Source organism: Hipposideros armiger, unplaced genomic scaffold, assembly GCF_001890085.2.
Source record: "Hipposideros armiger isolate ML-2016 unplaced genomic scaffold, ASM189008v1 scaffold_116, whole genome shotgun sequence".
In the NCBI taxonomy this organism is placed as follows: domain Eukaryota; kingdom Metazoa; phylum Chordata; class Mammalia; order Chiroptera; family Hipposideridae; genus Hipposideros; species Hipposideros armiger.
In genome coordinates, this window is record NW_017731466.1 from 1,481,244 (window position 1) to 1,504,590 (window position 23,347).

General features: G+C 35.8%; 1 protein-coding gene across 1 annotated transcript in view; it reads right to left on the minus strand.

Annotated features, from left to right (window-relative positions):
* PRKD3 (protein kinase D3) overlaps positions 1-23,347 on the minus strand; it is a 35,790-nt gene that overhangs the window by 3,391 nt on the left and 9,052 nt on the right. The window contains exons 4-15 of the mRNA XM_019647792.1: positions 22,947-23,024; positions 20,291-20,474; positions 19,012-19,135; positions 17,387-17,464; positions 16,025-16,301; positions 13,933-13,985; positions 12,706-12,778; positions 11,638-11,744; positions 5,327-5,488; positions 4,992-5,090; positions 2,441-2,708; positions 218-303 (exon numbers count right to left, since the gene is read on the minus strand). Coding sequence (XP_019503337.1) covers positions 218-303; positions 2,441-2,708; positions 4,992-5,090; positions 5,327-5,488; positions 11,638-11,744; positions 12,706-12,778; positions 13,933-13,985; positions 16,025-16,301; positions 17,387-17,464; positions 19,012-19,135; positions 20,291-20,474; positions 22,947-23,024 — 1,589 coding nt within the window. The remainder of the gene's footprint in view (positions 1-217; positions 304-2,440; positions 2,709-4,991; positions 5,091-5,326; positions 5,489-11,637; positions 11,745-12,705; positions 12,779-13,932; positions 13,986-16,024; positions 16,302-17,386; positions 17,465-19,011; positions 19,136-20,290; positions 20,475-22,946; positions 23,025-23,347) is intronic.

Here is a 23,347-nt window from a genome sequence, read left to right on the forward strand (position 1 = left end):
GCCCTATAAATAATTCATTGCTTTCAGTTCTGCATTTCAGTGTATTGCAAAACTTCCAGAGATGTAGCCACAGTACAAATTAATCACTGAAGAACACTTACAGTAGTCTAAGACATGCAGAATCTGTTGATCTTAGAGTGGCTTCATTGGGTAAGAGAAATCACAACCATCTGCTCAAACGAGGATTGCCAAAGAAAGATAAACATTTTTATTTTACCTGTAGCCAGGGATGACTAAGAGATTTGTCCACACTGAAACGTTTTCTCATCTTCACTTGAAGTAGGTTGTTTATCAAATCAATTGCTAAGAAAAAGACAAAATTAGATATGTGAATTTGGGTGTACGAAGCACCCCAAACCTGTGACTGCCTGGAAGGTAGTTCAGAGGACTTCATTTTTCAAGAACATGACCTTTAGGCTAACATGTTAGTGATCCATAAAAGTTTACTAAATTGACAATGAACCTGTTTTATTAAATACCTGTTTTATTAAGGAGGCGATGTAGAGTACAGGTTAAAAGTATGGACTCTGGAGCCACCCTGCCTGGGCAGAAGTCATTCTGCCACCTACTCTGTGTGATATGGGGTCAGTTACTAAATTCTACTCTGCTTTAGTTTCCTCATCTATAAAATGAGGTTGTTGAAAAGCTGACATTACTTTAATACATGTAAAGGGCTTAGAATGGTGCTTAGTACATAGTGCTAATTTAGTATTAACTTATTATTTCAAGATGAATAAAACAGACTGATTACAGGCTGATATTTTTGTTGCCCCCCCCCCAGTGACATCATATTGCTTTCTAGCCACTGCCTCGCCACTACAGAGGCGGTTAATTAGATTGAGGTAGTAACTTAGTAAGTTATTAGCAAAAGTTCATATGCAACAGCTTTTAACAAATAAGTTCATGGTGTTTGGGTGTGCATGGTGAGATCTTGGCATATATATTTTATCCAGTTATTTGGAGAAATGGACCAACTGTAAAACCAAAGCAACCATATAACTATATACTGATATAGCCCTATATAGCAATACAACTGAAATACTGATTCTAAAGCCTGGACTCAGGGATGAGCCAAATAAAAGACTTAAGACTACAGACTAATAGTTCTATTTCTCTACTATATACCACTAAACTAGCAGATTTTCCATAAGTATTTTAATTATCAAGTACTCAAGCCTTTATCCATGATTCCACTTTAAACACTGGTCCACCATGTGCATCAGAATCATTGAGGGTATTTAAAATGCATCCCTGCTATCATTCCAGCTGGTGAATCTGAATCTCTGGGATATAGCCTGGGGTTTTTCTTTAATATACTCCCCAATCCATTCTGACTTAAGAGGTCTGCAGACCACACTGCCCCAGGAGCTCTAAAATGACTTTGGTAATATCCCCAAACCCTCATACACCTCTTCAGTTAGCTGTTCATTACCACATGAGCCTGCTACTGTCTTTCCATGTTGTTCCTTAAACTTTTCCCAGTTTAATGGACTATTACTTCCTACGATTAGATTGGGTAATTTTGGAAAAACAAAGACTCCTTTGTTCCAAGGACTGGCTTAAATCCTGATGGGGGTATTCCCCAGCAATGGGTCTGTTCAATCCTATGAGTTATCTCTTCCTGTCAGTATCAATAAACTAAAAGGGGCCAACCAAGTCATTCTTGCTGGGCAACAGAGCAGGGGTAGCAAACTCAAAAGCCTTCACCAGGCAGGAAAAGCAAACGGACAAAGCCTCCTAGTAGGGGTCCACAGGAGCTCAAAACAAATGGGAGAGTGTCTATTGAATATAAAGCTCATTCTAGATACAAAGAACTTGAGCTACAGGTCTCCTTGGAAGGAGTTTACAATCTGGTTCTGAAGAAAAGTATGAAAAGATAGACTACTTAAGGAAAAATATACCCAACTAGTAGTCTGAGTACATCTTAAACAGTTTAGAGGAGGGTTTCAGGGAAGAACTTCATAGATGAGCCACAGTCACGGGGTTCTTGAAGAACTGGAGGATTTAATAGCAGGGAAGAAGGGCAGTAGGCAGGGGAAAGGCCTCAGGAAAATGCAGAGAACAGCTCAGAAGAGAGTACACAACCAGGCTGTACAGGGAGAAGTGAGAGAGGAGGCGAGGCAGCCGTGGGCCAGATGAGAGCTCCAGGGGCAGCATGGTGAGGGAGGCCAGTGTGGGAGCTGATCAGAGGAGAGAAGTGTTTCCTAAAGATGCACTTGGCAGTGGTGACTGGGATGGGCAGTTAAAAAAGTATTTTAGTAGTTTCAAAACGAGGAGGCCTGGATTAGTGCTATGCCTGGGAACTGTAAGGAAAAGTGCTCAAAAATTGGTCACTAATTGAATTTGGAAGATGACGAAGATATTAAAAAGAGACAGTCTGATTTGGGATCACAGATTCTTAGACTAAAAGACACAGAGTTACAGTTTTTTTTTTTTTTACCTTCACCAGAAATTTCTCTCCATGGATTTGGTGGGTACATAAATGCAGCATTTTGGATTTGGTCGTTTATATCTTCATCTTCATTAAAAGGAAATGTACCACTGAGGCTCACATAGACGATAACTCCCACTGACCACATATCTAGAGAACGGTTGTAACCTTTGCTTCTGAGAACTTCAGGGGCTAAGTATGCTGGAGTCCCTACCACAGATCTCCGGAATGACTTTTCACCAATGATGCGTGCAAAACCGAAGTCACACAGCTTCACCTGGAATTCAAAGGCTGGTGTTAATTTTACACACAAAAACACACACGCCTGTCTCTACATATGATAGTTTATCATTTCAGCACACTTGCCAACTGTATTGATTATGAAGGTCACATGGCTGTAGACAGGGAAATTATAAAATACCTTCTCCCAAATGGCAGATACATTTGTAACCTGTAATCTATTACTAACATAGTATGAAGTGCTTTCCTAGTGCTTATTTCAAAAAACCACTTTTGAATTCTGGCTTCCAGAATGCCAAATACCAGACTGGTGTCATAAGTGTTCAAAGTTTTTTGATGAAAATGAGGGTGCTGATCTTTTACCATTTGACTTTTAAGGAGATCACTTTTCTGTCATCTGTGAGCAATAATTATGTTTCATTTCTGAATCTTCAGTGGATTCATAGTGCCTGGACACATACAGGTACTTAATAAATGTTTGCTGAATGAAAAGTAAGTTATGGTATTTAGAAACTTATTCTTTATTTTGCTTAATCCTGGAATCTGTTCCCAAGGATACTATACATTGGCAAGTAAATGAAATTGAGGTGTATTAAAGGTAACTATTAATGCGGCCAGTAGAAGAGTAATGCTAGAGATTGCTGATAGAATTCACAGTGTTTTCTATGCCTGTGGAACAAATTATTGCTAGTTGGACGCTTACATTTGAAACTAGTTCTATCTGAAGGTGGCCGCAGTCACTGCCATATCCATTTGGGAAGAGCTCTGGTGGTGTGATGAGCTTGGATGAGCTCAGGACACTTGCTGCCTGTCCTCTAGCAGAAGTTCCAATTTTGGTGATGCATCCACACTGAACAAGCAAATGCCAAGTACTTCCCGGAGGCAATGCCCTGATTCCCAAAATGTTTTAGAGAAAGCATTAATATAAACAGAAAAGGGATTTGGCCTTTACAAACCAGTGGTAGAAGTAGTGACTGGAGAACAAAGGTGAAGGTGTATTCAAGTGCTGCTTGCTGCTTTGGGGATATGGACCCTCATACATGTTTTTGATGTTTGTTCTGTGTCATTATTGAATTACACTACTTCTCTACTTGAGTCTTTGAAGAATAGGCTATTGACCATGAAAAAATGTGAATTCTCCTATTTTTTCATGAAATGCCGTAATTCAGCTAACAGCGTCATAAAGTAAAGATGAGAATCAACCTTGGCAGTTTGGTGACTGAATAAAGGTGTGACCATGGCTAGCACTGGAGCAAAAAAACACTGTCAAGTAAATGTTATTTTCCCTTCCTTCCTAGTGGAACAATGGGAATCACTAAAGTAGAGGTCAGAAAGTTGGAGTTTTAGCCTCAGCTCCCTGCACTATTTGAAGATCAAATAAGATAACATATGGACCAATTTAAAACATTGCACCAACTATTAGGGGACCCTTTTTGACCTCACAATGATAATCACTTCTAACCACACAGGCATTATACAAGAAAATATGATCCCTTCTTTAAAAGTTAAAAGAGTTGAATAATTTTTTTAAATACACCTTTTTCTCTGAAAGAGAATGTGAGTTGTATCCACCAAGTGAAATAGCCCTGTGTTGTTTTTATTCTAGCCATTTGTCTAGTTGTGCATATTTTAAATGCACATAAACAATAGTCTACGGCAAGAGACACACTAGCTGTTTAGAGAATTCAAGGATACAATCATGGAAAACATTCATAGGCACCAACACATTCCTCAGAACTTTTACAAGCTGCATATGACCCACTTGTAGGTTATGGAATAAATCTGGATCCAAGATCAACACTTTCTAATGAAATGAAATTTAACTGAGTTGAAAAACAGAATCGTGCATCACACAGGATGGACACACATCACATGCATGGGAGCACTGGTGGTGGCAGGAAATGTAATTCTTACACAGGCTTTGGTGAAGATGTTTGAAAGTACTCTAAAGAGGAAGAGAAGTTGGCTGCCTTGTGTTTCCCAGTTCAGTTTGTTTTATTTCAGGATTCTGTCCTGAGCAACAAGCACCAACCAAGGTTGATTCTCCCCACTTCATTCCCAACCCACAGACAGAGGTGAAGTGCAAACAGTCTACATGCAAAAGGTATTCCTTGAGATCAGGTGAAGTCTAAAACGTCTTAATGAAAATAATTAGTAAAATCTGAATTCGAACTATTCAGGTAATGTCCTCATTGGCAATTACAGGATGAAAATTTTATTTCTGTAAGATGAACCTACAGCAATGCCTTTCATTCCATGGGTACTTCCTAATGTCAGATACTTAAAATGATGCTTTACAAGGTTCTGGACAGTATCTCACCTGAGGAAATGGCTCTGCTGATGCGAGTAGCACATTTTCTGGCTTTAAATCACAGTGCACAATATTTTTAAAATGTAGATTCCTCAAAGCAACGAGTATCTGTAATTGAAGGAAACAGATTTTTTTCAACGCCTGGAGAAGTCATAGCTAAACCCCGATCTGACCCCTTGAATGGTACAGTAATCTGAAAAGCCCACCACAGTTCATCAAAATGTAACTAAAATAGCCATTCTATTCTTCAAAGTTAACAAGTCCCACAATATGTGATATGTGAAAGCATGGCTTTTTCTCTTATATAGTTTCTAATCTCTAGTTTCAAAAAAGAATTAGAATACCTGTGTCACCATGAATTTAGTAATGCGTTCTGGAAGTCGACTTTTCTCACTGGATAGAATCATTTCCAACATATCGCCGTGCAGCTTTTCCATTACGACAAAAACTCGTTCTGGGGTTTCAAACATACATTCCAGGTTTACAATCCCAGGATGGTGCAAATTCTGAGGAGTTGCAGGGTTAATTGTATGGAATACAAAGCATACAAAGAAAAACAGCTTAGAAAAGTAAAAGCAAATAAAATAAGGATCACAGATTCTGATTTTTCCAAGTTCTGGGGAGCTGATACACCGAGGGGAAAGAATGTCTTCCTCAACTTGATTATGTAATTGCCCTGGCCCATTACTTCTTTTCTTTCCTTCTCTTTAAATCTTCTGACACTAACTTTATGCTGTCCATGCATAGGCACCAATTGCCAATCAAATTTTAGCCAATTACACAGCTCTTTGGGGCTCATATTTGTGAAGATCTTTGCTCAAGAGATGGTTTTGTTTCTAAGGTAGTTGTTTATCCAAATGTCTTGATTCTCATTATACATCCATTTGGTCTTCCCTTTTTTAGGCTCAGCATCTCTTTACCTCCATCATCCCATGTTTCTCGAGCACTACAATGTTACCAGGGCTGGACAATACAAAGATGAATATGATACTGTTTCTGGTAATGCAAAACCAACTGATCTTACTGGTAAAAACAAACAAACACAAACACCTTTCTTTAAGGCAAATTTGAGAAACCAGCCATGCTCAAAAATGTTCAATGGCCCTTTATTTCTGGACATAAATCTCAATTCCTCTGCTTGGATCTTAAGAACTTCAAAAATCTGGCTTCATTATCCCTATTCAATCTTAAATATGCTCTATTGGCCCAACTAATGAAGCTATTCCTTAATGGAAATATATATATATATATTTTTACCCTTATTATGGGTACCTTATTATGCTAAGAGGGAACTTTTTTGGGGCCTATGTGAGCTTGAGCTCCTTCTCTAAAATGTCTTTTAAATCCACCATCACATTACCTATTTTCGGGACTACTGCAATAGTTTCCACTAAATTCTATCTATGCAGCAATACTTATCCCATGCTACCATATCTGTGTACATATTTTACTCTGCAGCCTCATAAATTCCCTGAGGGCAGAGACTGTATCTTAGTCATTTTAGTTCAATGTCTGAATCATGATTGGTGCTTTAAAAAAACCTTTAGAAAATGAATAAAAAGCGCAAAATAAAAGCTGTTTACTAATCAACTGAAACCAACTTAATGCTCCAATTTACTAATCAATTAAAACATGGCATTAAAGCAGCAAAATAAGTGACACAATTTTACAGCAGATAAAAGTGAAACAGCCCAGAGTGGTGGGTGTGATAATGACTGTAGTGGAAAATTCAGAATGTAACTTCAGTTAACTCAGAGTTGGAAGTGTGGCTGGCTGAGCTCTATGCTACAGTTGTCTCTCTCTTAAGGTTCTTTTCTCCGCCTCCCTCCTTTAAAAACACGCCCATGCACACACAAAAGTAGACGTATGGTATAACATTCTTCTTCTTTCTCAACTTCTATTTCTGTAAATGTCACATTTTCTCTGGAGTCTCTTTTAGTAAATTATACTTTCATAAAGAACTAATCATTTTCTCCATGTTTTCAGATTTATCTGATAGTTATACAAGGTAGTATCTTAAGATTCCCTTAATCTTTCTCAGTATTCCTGGTCATCTCCCCAAGATGATTTTATATTTTATCTTTTTGATTAGATTGGCTACTTATTTTATTGTTATGCTACCCCCCCCGCCAGTGAAGCTGCTTTTGGATATATTTTATTATTTTCTATATTTCCACTTTTATTTTTGTCAATCCCTTCTGCATTTCTTAGGTTTATTGTTGATTCTTTAACATCCTGAGTTGGATTCTTTATTCATTTTCATTCTTTCTTCCTTAATATTTAAAGTTATAAAGCTTTCTCTGAGCAATAGCCCCAAAACTCTGATATACAGTATTTTCACATTTTCAACATAGTACTCTGAATCCAGATTTTGCTCTTTGATTCAAAAATTAAGATTTAAATTTTTTTTTCAGGTGGTGGGACTTTTTTTAATTTTGAAATTTATTTCTAGTTATGTTGCATTATGATCAGGGAATACTATTTATTATTCTCTGAATATTTATATTTGAATATTTATATATTCAAATGACTGGTTATTTGGTATAATGCTATTTGCACTCTTCCACTGTGTTAAAGTGCCCTTCTTCAATTCATTTAATGTGTTTCCCCTTAAATTAAACCTTATCAGATCATGACCCCCTTGGCTTTCTTTCATTTGAGAAGATGCCGAGAGAGGATATCACAATTGTACAATAGATCTCAAGAACAGTTCTTACTGTGGTACTGCTTCCTGTGTGTACCCCTGCTCCATCACCATTGTTTCTGGAAAAACTTCTACCTATTTTGTAGGTTTGAACTCTCTTCTATTTTTATTAAAGACATAGTATGCTTTTCTGTTTATCATTTTTCCTGTAGCTTTTGGATGACTTCAGAGAAGGGGAAAATGCTGAATTTATGCTTCTATGTTCAAGTTCATGTTCATATTTCCCTTTTAATTTTCTGGTAAATTTCCCCCCCACTCGTATTAAATACAAGTAGCTGTGACAGCACCACACCTTTTCTCCCACTACTCTACTGCCCTCTTCAGACAATAGCAAAGGAAACATTTTACATTACCATCTCTCTATGAAATGAAAGTCTCCATTTCTTCCCTGTCCCACAATGTGCTCCCCAGATGTGTCAATGTTGCCAGTTTTGTTATGTATGAATCCTTGGCTATACATAACCATACATAGACAAATACAGTGTATACATTACCTTAATAAATTACACAAATGGAATCATTTCCACACTTTAAAAAAAAATTTAACAGTATGTTATAGATAATTCCCCACATAAATAGATTTATTCAATTAAATGAGTATTTGTTATGTGCCTAGTACTATGTAGGTAGTCTGAATTCAACAGTAAACAAAACTGACAAAAATATCTCTTGTCTTTTGGAGATTCTTAATTCTAGCAAGGTGAGATAGACAATAGATAATAAACAAGTCAATCACCTACTATGGAGGTGATGAGTGCCATGGAGCAAAAGAAAAGACAGAGTAAAAGAGTGGGGGACGGGTGGTGGAATGACAGGGTGGGTTAACATTGAATAGAATGCAAAGGCCTCATTGAGGAAATGACATTTGGGCAACCTCTGAAGGAGATAAGGAAATAAATACACCATGCAGACACTGGAGGGAGGAAGCATTCCAGGCAGAGGGGACAGCTAATGCAAAGTCCTTGAGATAGGACCGTATCTGGCAAGTTTGAGGAACAGCAAGAAAGTCAGTGTGGCCATCATCTGGAAAAAAGATTCAATTTGTTGAATATGGTGTCTGTAGCGGAACTTTTTTCAAGAGATTTTCGTTCAGCTTAATAAAGAATAGTCACAGATGTCTAAAAATGTCTTGTGCTCATTTCTATTAATTAAACTGATAGACATACAGAGGCTATCAACCAACTGCTCAAGGGACAGGCTGGATGTTCCTGGGTAAACAGGTCACTTCTAAATTAATGATTCTATACATTTTTCCTTCCTGCCATCAGAAAGGTCAAAGCTGTGGTCTCAATGATATGCTCAGTCTTCACCTATCCTTTCTCTATAAACGTGTAGATGTGGGGAAGGAAAACTACAGATAGCAGCGGAGCTACGGATGAAGATTACGGTACCAGGATCAACTACAGGGATCAGCCAGCCTTTTAGGTGTGCTTGATGAGGACTACGTACAAGAACCCAGGGCAAAGATGGCAAAGTGAAGATGATACAGCCGGCGGCGGGAGGGAGGAACCAAAGAGTGGTGTGAGTGTATGGGTTCCTTTCAACCCATTTGAAAGTCTAGCTGAAATGCTCATATGACTAAAGGTTGTGGAACTAATTTCAGTAAAGGAGCTACCTGAAAAAAGTATCCTTTTAAAAAATGTATTTACACATGCAGATTGTACTGAATTATAATTCACATACAAAGTAGGCTAAAGTTGATTTTACACTATATATACAGAAGAATCTGCAGTTTACACACTGCAAAGGGATAAATGAAGTCACAATTTTATGTATGTACACATGCATAGGTGCACGTGTGTGTGCACGCGCGCGCGCGCACGCACACACACACACACACACACACACACACACGTGTCCACATCAAAGCAGGTCTGGTGAGGTAGAGCAGAAAGTGTACATGGTTTGGAGACAGATTCAAACTCTGAACCTGCTATTTTCCAGCTGGGTGAGTTTGAGAAAAATAAGTATAGCTTATGGCACAAAGTAAGCCATTCACTAAATATAAAAATGTAAATATTTTATATAAGCAATTTGAAGAGAATCTACAACAAAGAGAGTACTGTATTAAATTTAAGATGACGATATTGTATTTGGAGACATGCTACGATCACTTAATTCTATTCTCAGTTGGGCAATTTGAAAGAAAATAACCAGAAGGATATAATAATGTTTCTACATTGTGCATTATCTGGAAATGCCTATATTCAGTTATTATGATACAGTTGATAACATGGTGGGAAAGAGCTTCAGTGGTTAGTTCAGAGCTGTGTTTGTGTTCAAAGTGACAAGAAATCAAGCTTTAGGAATATATCCTTAATATTTATTTTTTTGCATATTAGTTGGACAATGAGAAAGATTCCAAAATTAGATATGAAAAAAAATCTCTTAACAATATATTCACACCCTAATACAGAGTCTGAATGCTATCAACATTCTATTTAAGGTAGCTTTCTTTGTAGGAGGAGGCAGGCTTGAAGTGACCACAGGTAGCTTATAGACCAATCTGTTGATTATCACTCCTCTGAAAAAGAAGGCAAATGTTACTACTAGTGGCCAATAATGTAATAAATGTAAAATTAATTAGGTGTTTATAAGTTTCTTACCTTCTTCTGCAAGGTAACGTAAATTCAGTAAGCTGTGTCTTCTTGAACTTCACCCACAAGCAAATGGGGCGCTGACAGCATTAACCGTTACATCACCATGATTTCTTAAATATTATGCAAAAGCTACACAATGAATTAATAGTAACTTGCATATTAGAATTTATAAAAAAAATATTTTAGATACTTAACAGAAAAATTTTTAAATAAAGCTAAAAATTAATCTTCTAGATGAGGTAAAAATGTTAAATAAAAATAAAAACACATAGTAATTTATTTTATGGGATTTAAGTCATTTCTTTTTTTTTTCCTTTCTTTTTTTTTTTAATTGGGGAATTGGGGGGATGGGAACAGTGCTGGGGAATTGGGGGAAGGGGAACAGACGAGTTGCTGTCGTTTTTTGTTGTTGTTGTTGTTGTTGTTCTTCAGTCTAGTTGTGGAGGACGTTGCTTCACTGGCCCAAGTTGGCACCATCATTGCGCTCTTCCCGGGTGAGGCAGATCAGTCACCGGCTTCTGGACAGCCGCTCACTGCGGCTGCTGGCCGCTCACGCTGGCTGCTGGCTACATACGGTAGCCCATGGCAACCCACTGCCACAGGGGCTGCAGCCTACGCCATCGCCATCGCCAGCAACTCATGGCAGCCCAGCTCCAGGTTGAGCTGTTGTTCAGCATCTTAGCTGTGGAGGGCAGTGTCACTGGCCCTCATATGTGGGATCCGAACCGGGGCCCTCTGGCGTCCCAAGCCAGTTCTTAACCATCGCGCCACTCGGCCGGCCCTTCAGTCATTTCTAATATATCTTTAAAAATATATCTTAATGGATTAAACCATTACAAAATTAAATCTTTAAGGTTTTGAATAAAATAAATACAACTTTTAAGAGGTAAATAATTTTTAAGCAGTCTTTATTTTTATAGTAATTGCTATAAGAATCAAGCACCTCATCTGTGAGACTTGGAGGTGGGCACAGCAATGGCCTAACAAAATGTGGTAGTAGATGTATCAAGTATTTTGAGCTCCTGGAGTGATGAATTAAGAATGAAATTTTTTTTTTGAAAAAGACTTTACTTATGAAAATGTGTTCTAAACAAATTACTGTAATAGAGCAAAATAATGGCAGTCCTTGTAACTCCTAGCTTACTGTAATCCAATTTTTCCTTTTAAAAAAGAACTTAAGGAATTAATTCGGATGCTCACTACCCTCTCACTGAGCCAAAAGGTCATGAGATGAGAATAAAACAAAACAAAATGAAAGATGAATCTTATCAGTAAGTACACTAAACAGTCGTGGATTTAAACTCATAAATCAAAAATGAAAACCAATACAAAGCCACTTTTCTTTTTTTACCTGTAAAATAGCCACTTCATTACGTAGTTGGCTTTCCTGTTTTGTGGGGAATCTCATCTTATCAATTACTTTAATAGCCACATCCCTTCCAGTCTTTCTATGCTTTCCTATTTTGAAAAAAAAAAAGTATAGAAAATAAGCAAATTAATAGCTCACATACGATACAAAAGCTTCACAATGTTGTCCACACACTGAAATTTATATGGATTTACTCTTACAGTTCTTTTCCTTGGCTCATTTTGTTCTTTTTCCTTCATTCACCTTTAATTTTAAGAAATAAATTATGTTTTCCCTCTATAGCATTTGCTCCTAATAAAGGATTTTTTGTTATTTGAAACGGTAGGAAATTTGAATCAACTTGTTTGGTGAAAAATAATCTACCTTATTAAGTAAATGATAGCTAATTACCCTGACCTAGTATTCAGAGACTGTCAAAATGGAAACACTGTACTAATGAATTAATTTTGTTCAAGAGTCACTGAGTCAGCACAGTGATTTAACTGCATATTAGAACAAGCGTGGAGGCAGTAAAGCCATCTAGGAGACCGCTGTAATAGTCTTGGCAAGGGATGACAATGGCTTAACATTTTTTTTGTATTGCGGATCACAGCTTATAAAGTACTTTTATGTACATTAAATTTAATTAATATTAACAATCCTGTGAGCTATGCTGTTCAGGTTTTATTAGCGCCATTAAACTGATGATGATACTGAGGCACAGTGAGATTAAATGAATTTGCCAATAACCTAAGGCACATAGTCTCCAGCCCTGATATCACATTCACGCCAACAGCAGAGAAATGGTGCCATTTGTGTTGGAAAAACAGTAGGACAAATATACTTCAGTAAACAAGGCTTCACAGCCCAAGATAAACTTCAAACAATTTTCCCCACACAAACATCTTGATGTATGAGCTACAAGAAGAGATAAAGTATGGCTATTGTGAAACTAATTTTCTGATTCTTTCTGTTGCTTAATTATGACAAGACGTAACAGCTGGCAGATGTTTTAAAATTTCACAATTTTTCAACAGTATGTACTATATGCAAAAGTCTATAGTCACTTACCTCCATAAACAATGCCAAACTGGCCTGAACCAAGCACCTCATCTGCAAAGATCTGGTAAACAGTACTGATGTCCTATTCAGGAAAGACAAAGCAGCAACATTAGTTTACCTCTACAAGGCAATGTCAACATCTGACTCTTTCCACCCAAAGATTTACATACATTTTTGTTTTTATGATAGAGGCAACTAATATCCATAATAAACTATTTTATGAAACTTAGGCTTTCTATGTCCTAGAAAAGTAAGCCTAATTTTTATACTATCATTCTTAATACGTAAGTATACTGTATTCTGTAAGAAGACCTTTGGGGGAAAATGCTTTGAATAAAAAAAGTTGTATTTATTAAGTAGTGATCTATAAAAAGTAAACTTAGTCTCCTAAGCCTAAATTTCCTCATTGGTAAAGTGGATATAATAATAACAACATTTATCTCACTGGAATTTTTAGTAAATTAAATGAGGATACTTACAATGTGTCAAGATGTCCGATGCCTGTCATATAAAAATCAGTACAGCTGACATTTGAACAATGCAGGGGTGAGGGGTGCCAACTCCCACGTAGTCAAAAATCCACATATGACTTCTGACTACTCCAAAACTTAACTCCAGTCACCCTTTCGCATCTGAGGATTCAACCAACCATGGAGTGATAATACTGTTTTTGATCAGTGGTTGGTTGAATCCACAGATGTGAAATTCAAGGATACAAAGGACCAACTGTATTTATTGAAAAATAAAGTGGACACCCAGCCAGTTCAAACTTGTGTTGTTCAAGGGTCAACTGTAATTCCAAAAATCCCAATTTCCTAATTTCTCTTTAAATTAGGTAAACTTAAATATTAACTATTAAACCCCCTGGGACTTGGTTTTCTCATCTGTAAAAAGGTATAGGGCTACATCTGTTAAATCCGTTTTAATTTTAAAAATGCCTATTATTTGATGATTATCAACATTTATTGAGCTCCAACTGTATACAGGGCTCTGATAGGTCACTAATTTGTAAAACAGACCTAAGGGACTTATGATGTAGTAGGTGAAATACAAAAATCTATTAAAAAGATAACAATTCAGAACATCACATCAGGGTCAAATCAGCATTACAATAAAGGTTATTTTAACACTTTATCTTTACTAACTTACCAGAATAACCTATATTCTCCATTCCCTCTGAAAAGCACATACTGACTGATGTCTATAGTAACATAATAAGCTATAATTTTTACTTACCACATTCTCCTGGATCTGACAATTAGATACAGAGATACTGGTAGACAAATCTTCTGTAATATATAAGAATGATGTATGAGGAAAAGGACAAAATGATTAGTATATTACTTAACATTAATATTTAGTGATATGTGAATGCCCACAGTATATTACATTTTAAAAACTGGCTAACATTCGGTTAATAGAATGTAATTACGTTTGTTAAAAAAAAAATTTCTCTACACATCCAACACTAATCCAGCAGGAGGAAACTGGTTAAATAATATATGATACATCCATACAAAGGAATATTATCTAAACATTTGCTAGTGTAGAGCTGTGAGTATTGAGTCAGAAAGCTACTACCCATGACATATTATTAAGTTAAAAAGGTAAGTTGCAGGGTAGTGGCATTTGAATTAAAAACAAAAATATGATTATTTCCGGTGAATGAGAGAGGTGGGGTTGGGAAACAAAAATTTTATACTATATACTGACATTGAAATATGTCTGATATATATCAAATAGTGGATAAAGGCAAGTTACAAAAAGAACACACAGAATATGACCACATGTTTTGGTAAAAATAAAAATATGACAATATAGTACAGATAGTACTATTATTAGCCCCACTTGAGATTAGAGAACTGGAGAGGCTAAGGTCACATGCTAGTAAGCGGCAGAGCTGGACTTTCATTCTCTGGAATCCTCACTCATGCTTCTGCAGCTCTGCCTGCAGAGACTCTTAATCCCAGAGAGGGTACATGGATGGGCTTGAGAAAGTCTCTAAACTCAATTATATATAAATCTGTGTGTATGTGCCTGTTATATTGGGGGAAAGGTTCAGAATTTTAATTAGAATATATGACAGTTCTAAAATCTCCAAGACTTAAGAAGCACTGTGAATATCCATCTATTCATCCTCTAATAATCAACATTATACACCAACTGTGTCATGGTCATTACCCTTATCCCTTCGATCACACTTGTCTCAAGTAGAGTTAACATTATCCCATCCACTTCTCCCATTTAGCTCTGCCTATCCTCACCTACCTGAGATTCAAGCTCAAGGTCCAAATCAGGTTCTTCTACCATAAAGTCTCTGCTTACTCTTCCTATCCACACTTGAGTTCCTCGAGTAATGCATTACTGACTTTTTGCACTCTATTGCTTTATGCTACCATTTAACACATGTATATATGCCTTTTCCCCCTAAATGGCTTTTAAAATTTCTGTATTTCTTTTGTATTCTAGATCAGGTCCTAGCATAGCAACACAAATAGTTGCATAAAATAACATAGCTGAATTGAAATAAACTATATTTAGAAACTGGTTGATATCTATTTTAATTTAAATATATTTGTCTAATAAATGAACTATGTTTCCCCATAAAAAACAATGCCAATGCAGGGGGGAGTGACATTATACTATGGTTTTCTGATTAAGTGTTCATTTGAACCATTACTAAATTTAGATTTTATTTTATAAATTTTGTTGGTGCAAAGGACATGTTTCAATTTTTTAATATTTCTGAATGTTCTAATTCAGTTAAAATAGAGCACTTCTAATTTCACAGATTTCATGACTGTGATGTGAACCATAACTCTTTATAGCCTGTTATATCCCACCATGAAGCAAAATACTAATACTAGTTTACTTAATCCAATGAGAATGTATGGATGCCAAACACTTTTCTATACATTTCTTGGTTCTTTTTCATTTAACACTGACAACCTATAAGGAAGGTATAATTAGAGAGGTAAGTACTTGTCTAAGATCACATAGCAGGTGGGCCGAGTCAAGACTTAAAGTACATTTAACACTGACAACCTATAAGGAAGGTATAATTAGAGAGGTAAGTACTTGTCTAAGATCACATAGCAGGTGGGCCGAGTCAAGACTTAAATGTAGGGAGACGACCCTGGAGACTAGCTCTGGGGACTGCATGTTTACACTATAACCAATATAATTTTATAAAGGAATTAACTAATGGTATTGGTTACAAAAGATGAAGCGTAACATGAGCATTTAAAAAAACATACAGAAACACAACCACACCACAAAATGCTTAAGAACCAAAGGGGAAAAAGCCATCAACAAGTTTATTGCTTACTGTGATCTTTCCCTTGCCCGGGAGACGTGCAAACACTGGCTTGAGGGGTAACAGGCATGAGAGCTTGGCGAATTGCTTTTTCCCAGCTCTGTGCTACATCAAGTCCAACTCCAGTGGCAGCAAGAACAGGATTGTGAGAGCTGTCCCCATTGTTCTCACCAACAAAGTACACCATAGTATCAGTGATGATTTCAAAACAGTGTGGGTTGCTGCCTTGTGAAATGTTTGTGAAATCTTGTGGTGAAGATATGCGGAGAATTTCTGAAAGTGGAATTTCCTAAAGTAGAAAATTAAGCATTGGAAAATATAAATACTTCTTTGTTTTCATTTTCAAACACACTAACAATCAAAGACATGATTTTCAATAAATGCCATTAAGACGAACGAACACAGTATGTGGCATATGGAACAGTCAGGTCTTCTAATAGTATCTGCCTTGAATGATCTGCGTGTCCAGCCATGCCAGGGACAGAGCATGGAGTATAATAACCTATTATAATCTAAGCCAGTGACTTGGGCCTATCACAGGTCATTAGAATGCAAGGAAGGAGGGGATTTAAGAAGCCAATGGCCACTATATGCAACACTTGTCACTTTCCAATTGTCATTCAATAACTCAACAACTCCTTCCCTGCTGGCTGCTGTCTGCAAGATATATTCCCCAAGAGTACAAAGCAGAAATAACAGCAGCAAATCAGAATGTCCGTGTAGGTTGTTCAAGTACTCCATTCTGGTTCTGTCCATAACTGTAATGATCAGTTATGTTTAGTCCACTTCCTAAGGCAAAAAAATTTATTAAAACAAACCCAACCAATTTAAAGCAAGTCCTTAGCTTCTATTCTTTTTCTTACAGCTACAACTGCTACACTTACCATCTTGTTTGGTGTCAGTCTGTGACATGGCAAAATGTGGAGCAAGCTAAGCAAAGAAGACTATACAACATAGATGAGAGGCAAAGAATCATTTGGGGATTAAGGCCTACGGTGAAATGGAAGGTAAGAGAAACACCGAATACATCGCTGGCCTCTTCTCCACTGACAGTAATCATGGGAGTGTCAAAATAGTTCAATCTATCATAAATCATAGTATCCAGAAGTAAAGCAGCAGTAACCTGTCAGGCAGGCCAAAAACAAAGAAACACACATCAAAAGACAACCTTTGTAGCAGGGCTGTTGTGTGGGGGTGAGATGGAGGGGTGGAGGACAGGTGCTTCAACAAGAACTTAACAGTGACTCCTATAAACTATTTTAGTCAGTCATAATATGTATATTCCAATATAACAATTAGTGAATATTATTCAGATATATTTCGAAAACATACAATACTTTGATGCACGTATTTTTTAAAATGTGAAATCTTTACCTTATAATACTTTGATCCAGATTCGTTTTGAAACAATGTTAGACATTTGCTGTCAAGTCTCCAATAATGCCTCTTTCTCTATAAAATAAAGAATATCAAACTGAGGGTTTCAAAAATTATGATTCCTCCGAATTCTTTTCCTTTCATTTCGATTCATAAATTTGTACTTTTTAATAGGTTTAAAATTCATGAGGTTCAAAATTCTGAAAATATGTAAAGGATATATAGTGAAAAGTATACTCCCACCATCACTCATACCTCACACCTACCCTTACTCCAGGCAGCAATGTTATTGTTTTGGGGAATCTTTTTAGAGGATTTTGTGTGTGTACATGCAAATACATATGCATTACACACACACAGATATATAATTTACCAATAGGCTAAATTTCTAAACGTTGGCTTGCTGAGTCGAAAGATATGTGCACATGTAATTTTGCTTGACAGAATTAAATTATCCTACAAAAGATTTGATCCAGTATATAGGCTAATCAGCAACATGAAAGTGCCTGTTTACTCAACACCTTCACTAATGCAGTATGTTACTAAACTTTTTGATCTTTGCTACACTGATAAATAAAAACTGGTATTTCAGTGGAATTTTAAATTGTATTTTAAGATTAAGCTCTTATGTTTAAGAGTCATTTGTATTTCCTTGTCTGTGAACTCTGTTCATTGGGTTTTCACTTAGTAATATGCATTTACGGCTCCTCCATGTCTTTTCATGGCTTGATAGCTCATTGCTTTGGGATGCTGAATATTTCATTGTATGGATGTATGCAGTTAATTTATCATTCACCTACTGAAGATCACCTGGGCTGCTTCCAAGTTTTGGCAATTATGAATAAGGCTACTATAAACATCCATATGCAGGTTTTTAGATTGATATAAATTCTCATCTCCTTTGGGTAAACGGCAAGGACAGTGATTGCTGGATCATATGGTAATCACATGTTTAGTTTTGTAAGCAACTGCCAAACTGTCTTCCAAAGTAGCTTTACCATTTTTTGCATTCATCAGCAATGAATGAAAAGTTCCTGTTGCTCTATATCCTCGCTAATATTTGGTGTTGTCAATGTTTTAGCCATTCAAATAGGCGTATAGTGGTATCTCATGGTTTTACTTTGCCATTCCTTGATGACATATAATGTGGACCATCTTTTCATATGCTTATTTGTCATCTGTGCACATTTGTTGGCGAGGTATGTGTTAAGGTCTTCAGTCCGTTTTTTAATTGGGTTGTTTTCTTACTCTTGAGTTTTAAGAGTTCTTGGCATATTTTGGAGAATAGTCTTTCATCAAATTTCTCTTTTGCAAATGTTTTCTCCCAGTCTGTGGCTTGTCTTTTCAGTCTCTTGACAGTGTTTTTCACAGAGCAGAAGTTTTTAATTGAAATAAAGTTGAGATTATCAATTATTTCTTTCATAGGTTATGCATTTGGTGTTATATCCGGAGATCCTTTTTGAATCTCAGTGGCTCTACCAGTTTGTAAAGACAATACATGAAATAGTCTGCCTTTTAAAAATTCTTTACAAATGTATATTGCATTTTAATTTTGATTTAAAAATGCGCAAAAAAGCAGGTAACAAAGTTTGACTACCATATGAAAATGTCTGTTTACTAACCAGGGTGTCCCTGCTGGTGTAATGGACCATCCATCCTTCCTTCACCATCGTGCTGCTCTTCCGCTTTGTGTGCTTGATGGACTGTACGACCCTCATTAGTGGAATATTATTGCTTGTCGATGGACTAAAAAATATTTAGGATTTATGATAAATACTGATAATATCAATTTTCAAAAAATCATATATATATATATATATATATATATATATATACACACACACACACACATATATATATATATATATATATATATATATATATATATATATATATACCATAAATTCATCAAGCCCTTTTAAAGATNATATATATATATATATATATATACCATAAATTCATCAAGCCCTTTTAAAGATAATTAAGCTAAAAATGTTCAAAATATCTTAGGAAGACTAACAATGGCTTAAGAAGAAAATAAATGAATCCTGTTATGATACAAAGTAAGTCCTCGTTATTCGTCATAAATTTTTCTGGAGGTCACAAAATATAAGAAATCAATAAACAGAGCAGAAAGACTCCTCCCCAGTTAGAAGATCAGGCACCTGGTAGAGGGTCCCCTTTGGGTTTGCTACTGAGGAAGTTCCTAACCTGGGCAGCATGATAAATTAGTAAATTCACGCCAGGCGAAAAGCAAGTATACCTATACTCAAATGATGCATTCGCTTTCAATACCTCTTTGTTGCCAATGAAAAATAAAACCTGGGAAAATGTGAACATTTTACTACAAGTAGTATATCTTATAGGGCTGTATACACAAAACACTGAGTTTCTATTAACATAGCGGATATTTAAAAGTTTTAAAATCCAATAGCATTTTTACAAACTGCTAAAAGCTAGATTAATGGTGGTAATATGAAAACTGTCCTCAAATTCGTCACCATCGTGCTTGGGCAATGCTCTCAGATCCATATTCTTACTGGTGTTTCTAACATCAGGTAATCTCCTGAGTAAAGGCTGTGAAACTGGTTGCTTTAACTGGTAGTTTAATTCTGGCACCTTGTGGGGGCTGCTCCACAGCTACACATTATATCTAGGCTATACTTAAATAAAGCATTTTCTCTTTAAGAAAACAGGATTTTCGTACCTTCCCATCTTGAGTGGATGGCAAGAATAATATATTTTATTTCGGAAATACTGTGGTACACATAAAAGAATCAGCCACTATTTATTAGATTTTAAATTACATTTTAGGCTCCACTTGAAGCGATGTGGGGCTTTTTCTTCATCAGTGGAGTTTCTGGACCAACCTTGTATTTAAAAGTAGCGTACAGGCATTACCTGATTGTTTTAACAGCTTCTTCATCTCTCTCAACCTCAAGATCAGATGGATCCAGGAAGAACATTTTATCTTCTGGGGGAGATGGTTCTTCTGCGTCATCCAAACCCCGACTACCATCACTGTTCATGTCACTACTGTCAATATCCATTGGTATATCTGTATCTGTTCCCAGACTGGAAGGTTCTGGCAAAGTTTTAAATGACTTTCAGAATTTTATATTAATGGGATATTGATACATTTAAACAGAGACAGTATATTAAATGTGGAAAAAAAAGTTTAAAAACTTTTTAAATGAAAATGTAGGAAAATATCTTAATGATTCAGGATAAAGAAGTATTTCTTAAGGAAGGTAAAAATGCACAAACCATTAAGACAGAAAATTAATTAATTTGATTACACAGAATTTAAAATTTCTATATAACAAAAGATACTAGAAACAAAGTAAAAGATTAGCCACCACTTTATACTTCTGGTCAATTGATTTTCTACAAGGGTCCAATACAATTCAATGGAAAAAGAATAAGTAGTCTTTTCAATAAACGGTGCTAGGACAACTAGATATGTACATGTAAAAAATGAAATTGGACCCCTTTCTTAAACCAAACAGAAAAATTAACTTAAAGTGGATCACAGAATTAAATATCAGAGCTAAACCTGTAAAACTCTTGAAAGAAAACACAGGAGTAAAGATTTATAACCTTCGGTTAGGCAAAGCCTTCTTACATATCTGACACCGAAAACTTAAATCACAAAAGAAAAAAACAAGTAAATTGGACTTCATCAAAATGAAAAACTTCTATGGGGCAAATGATACCTCAAAAAAGTGAAAAGACATAAAGTATTTGCAAATCACGTATCAAATAAGGGACTTGTATCCAGGATATTTAAAGAACTCTTACAAGTCAATAATAAAAAGATAAATAACCCAATTAAATAGGAAAAAAAACCAGAATAGATATTTCTCCAAAGCAGATGTAAAAATGGCCAACAAGTACATGAAAAAATGTGCAATATTAATTAGCCATCAGGGAACTGCAAATCAAAACCACAATGAGATACCACCTCATACTCACCAGGATGGATGGCAATAATCAAAATAACAGACAGTAACAAGTGGTAGCAAGAATGCAGCATTGATTCATGTTACAATGTAGATGAACCCTGAAAACATTATGCTAAGTGAAAAAAAAAAAAAAACCAGGCACAAAAAACCACATATCGTACGATTCTAATTATATAAAATGTCTAGAATAGACAAACCCATAGAGACAGAAATTTGATCAGTGGTTGCCAGGGGCTAGTAAAGAAGAATAGATGGAAAAGTGACTACTAATGGGTATGGAGTTTCTTTTGGAGTGATGAAAATGTTCTAACATTAGACTGTAGTGACAGCTGCATAAGTTTGTGACTAAAGTAAATGGATGAACTGTAAAGTATGCAAATTATATCTCAATAAAGCTGCTTAACAAATGATAAGCCACCAACTGAGAGAAGGAATTTGTATCCCATCTGACAAAAAATTTGTAGGTAGAATTATTAACAACTCCTGCAAATCAATAATAACAAATAAACATTCAAACAGAAAAATGAACAAAACGTGAACAATTTACAGGGGGGAAAACCCCTAAATAACCAGTAAACATTCGAAAGATGCTCAAACTTATTAGTATACAGATAAATATAAATAGTATTTCATATCCATTTGTCGAGGTAGAAAAGTGTAAAAATTAACTATAAATCCATATAAGACTTCAGTCATACAGGAAAAACAAAAAAACCAATCATGCTCTGTCAATGGTGTTAAACAGCAATCACAGAAAACATGCCATAAAAGAAAATGTTAAACTCTTAAGGAGTTTTATAATTTCCATTCCTTATGCTGCTTTTCTTCCTACAGAGCTACTTACATTCAATTTTTACCAGTCAAGGAAATTTTACAGAACAATTACACTGAAAGTTTTGAGTCATTACTCCTTCCTTCCAAAAATGGTAATCATTTTGATTAATATAATCTTGAAAAAATAAAAAATTGGCATAAGGGAAATTGTTTAGCTAATGATTATTTGATGGAGAAAGACACAATGAGGCTGTACAATGTGCTTTAATGACTATGGACTAAGAAGCCAGACCATTTGGGTTCAAATCCCAACTCAACCATTTATTGGCTGTATTTCTTGGGCAAGTTATTTAATGTATTTGTGCCTCAGTTTATTCATCTGTAAGTACTTAGCTAAAAGCGTTGTTCTTAGGTTTAAATTTCAATATGTGTAAAGAGCTTAGAACAGTGCCTGGCATATAGTAAGCAGTAAATAAATGTTACAACTATAAAATAGATCTAGGGATAACAGCAGGGCTTTAAAATGAGTCTTTTTACATCTAAAGATGAAAGAGGATATGCAGCACTCTTGTCTATAGACTACAAAGTGGTAGGTGGCTACAGGAAAGATGGGAAGGCATAATTCTAATTACTAATAAAAGTATGTATACCATTACTGATCTCTATAATTTGCTTGATTGTTAAGTCAGAAAAAAGTCAAAGTTAAAAAAGAAAGTAAACAAAATAAAATGTTCAAATATAACCTCATACAAAGATAATACACAAAAGAATTGTGACCTTTTATGATCTTTTATGAAAATTAAGAAAAAGAATCTTACCTCCATTGAAAGTAACCTCTCCAAGGCAATCTCTCGGTACTTTTGATGCACAACGTTTATGGCAGTTGAATTTACAATCTAAAATAAAATATTCAGCTTATTGATTTATGTAGTCCGGCAACATCAGATATGATTAAAGACTTTCTTTATCATATATACAGTATTATTGGAATACGAATAATGCTGCTGCTGATGATGATAAAAATCAAGTTTCCCTCTACTAAGAACTCAGGTCTTGGGCAAAAGATCTGGTTTCAACTTCTTTTTTTTAAAGATTTTTATTGGGGAATTGGGGGAAGGGGAACAGACAAGTGGCTGTCCTTTTGTTCTTCAGTCTAGTTGTGGAGGACGTTGCTTCACTGGCCCAAGTTGGCACCATCATTGCGCTCTTCCCGGGTGAG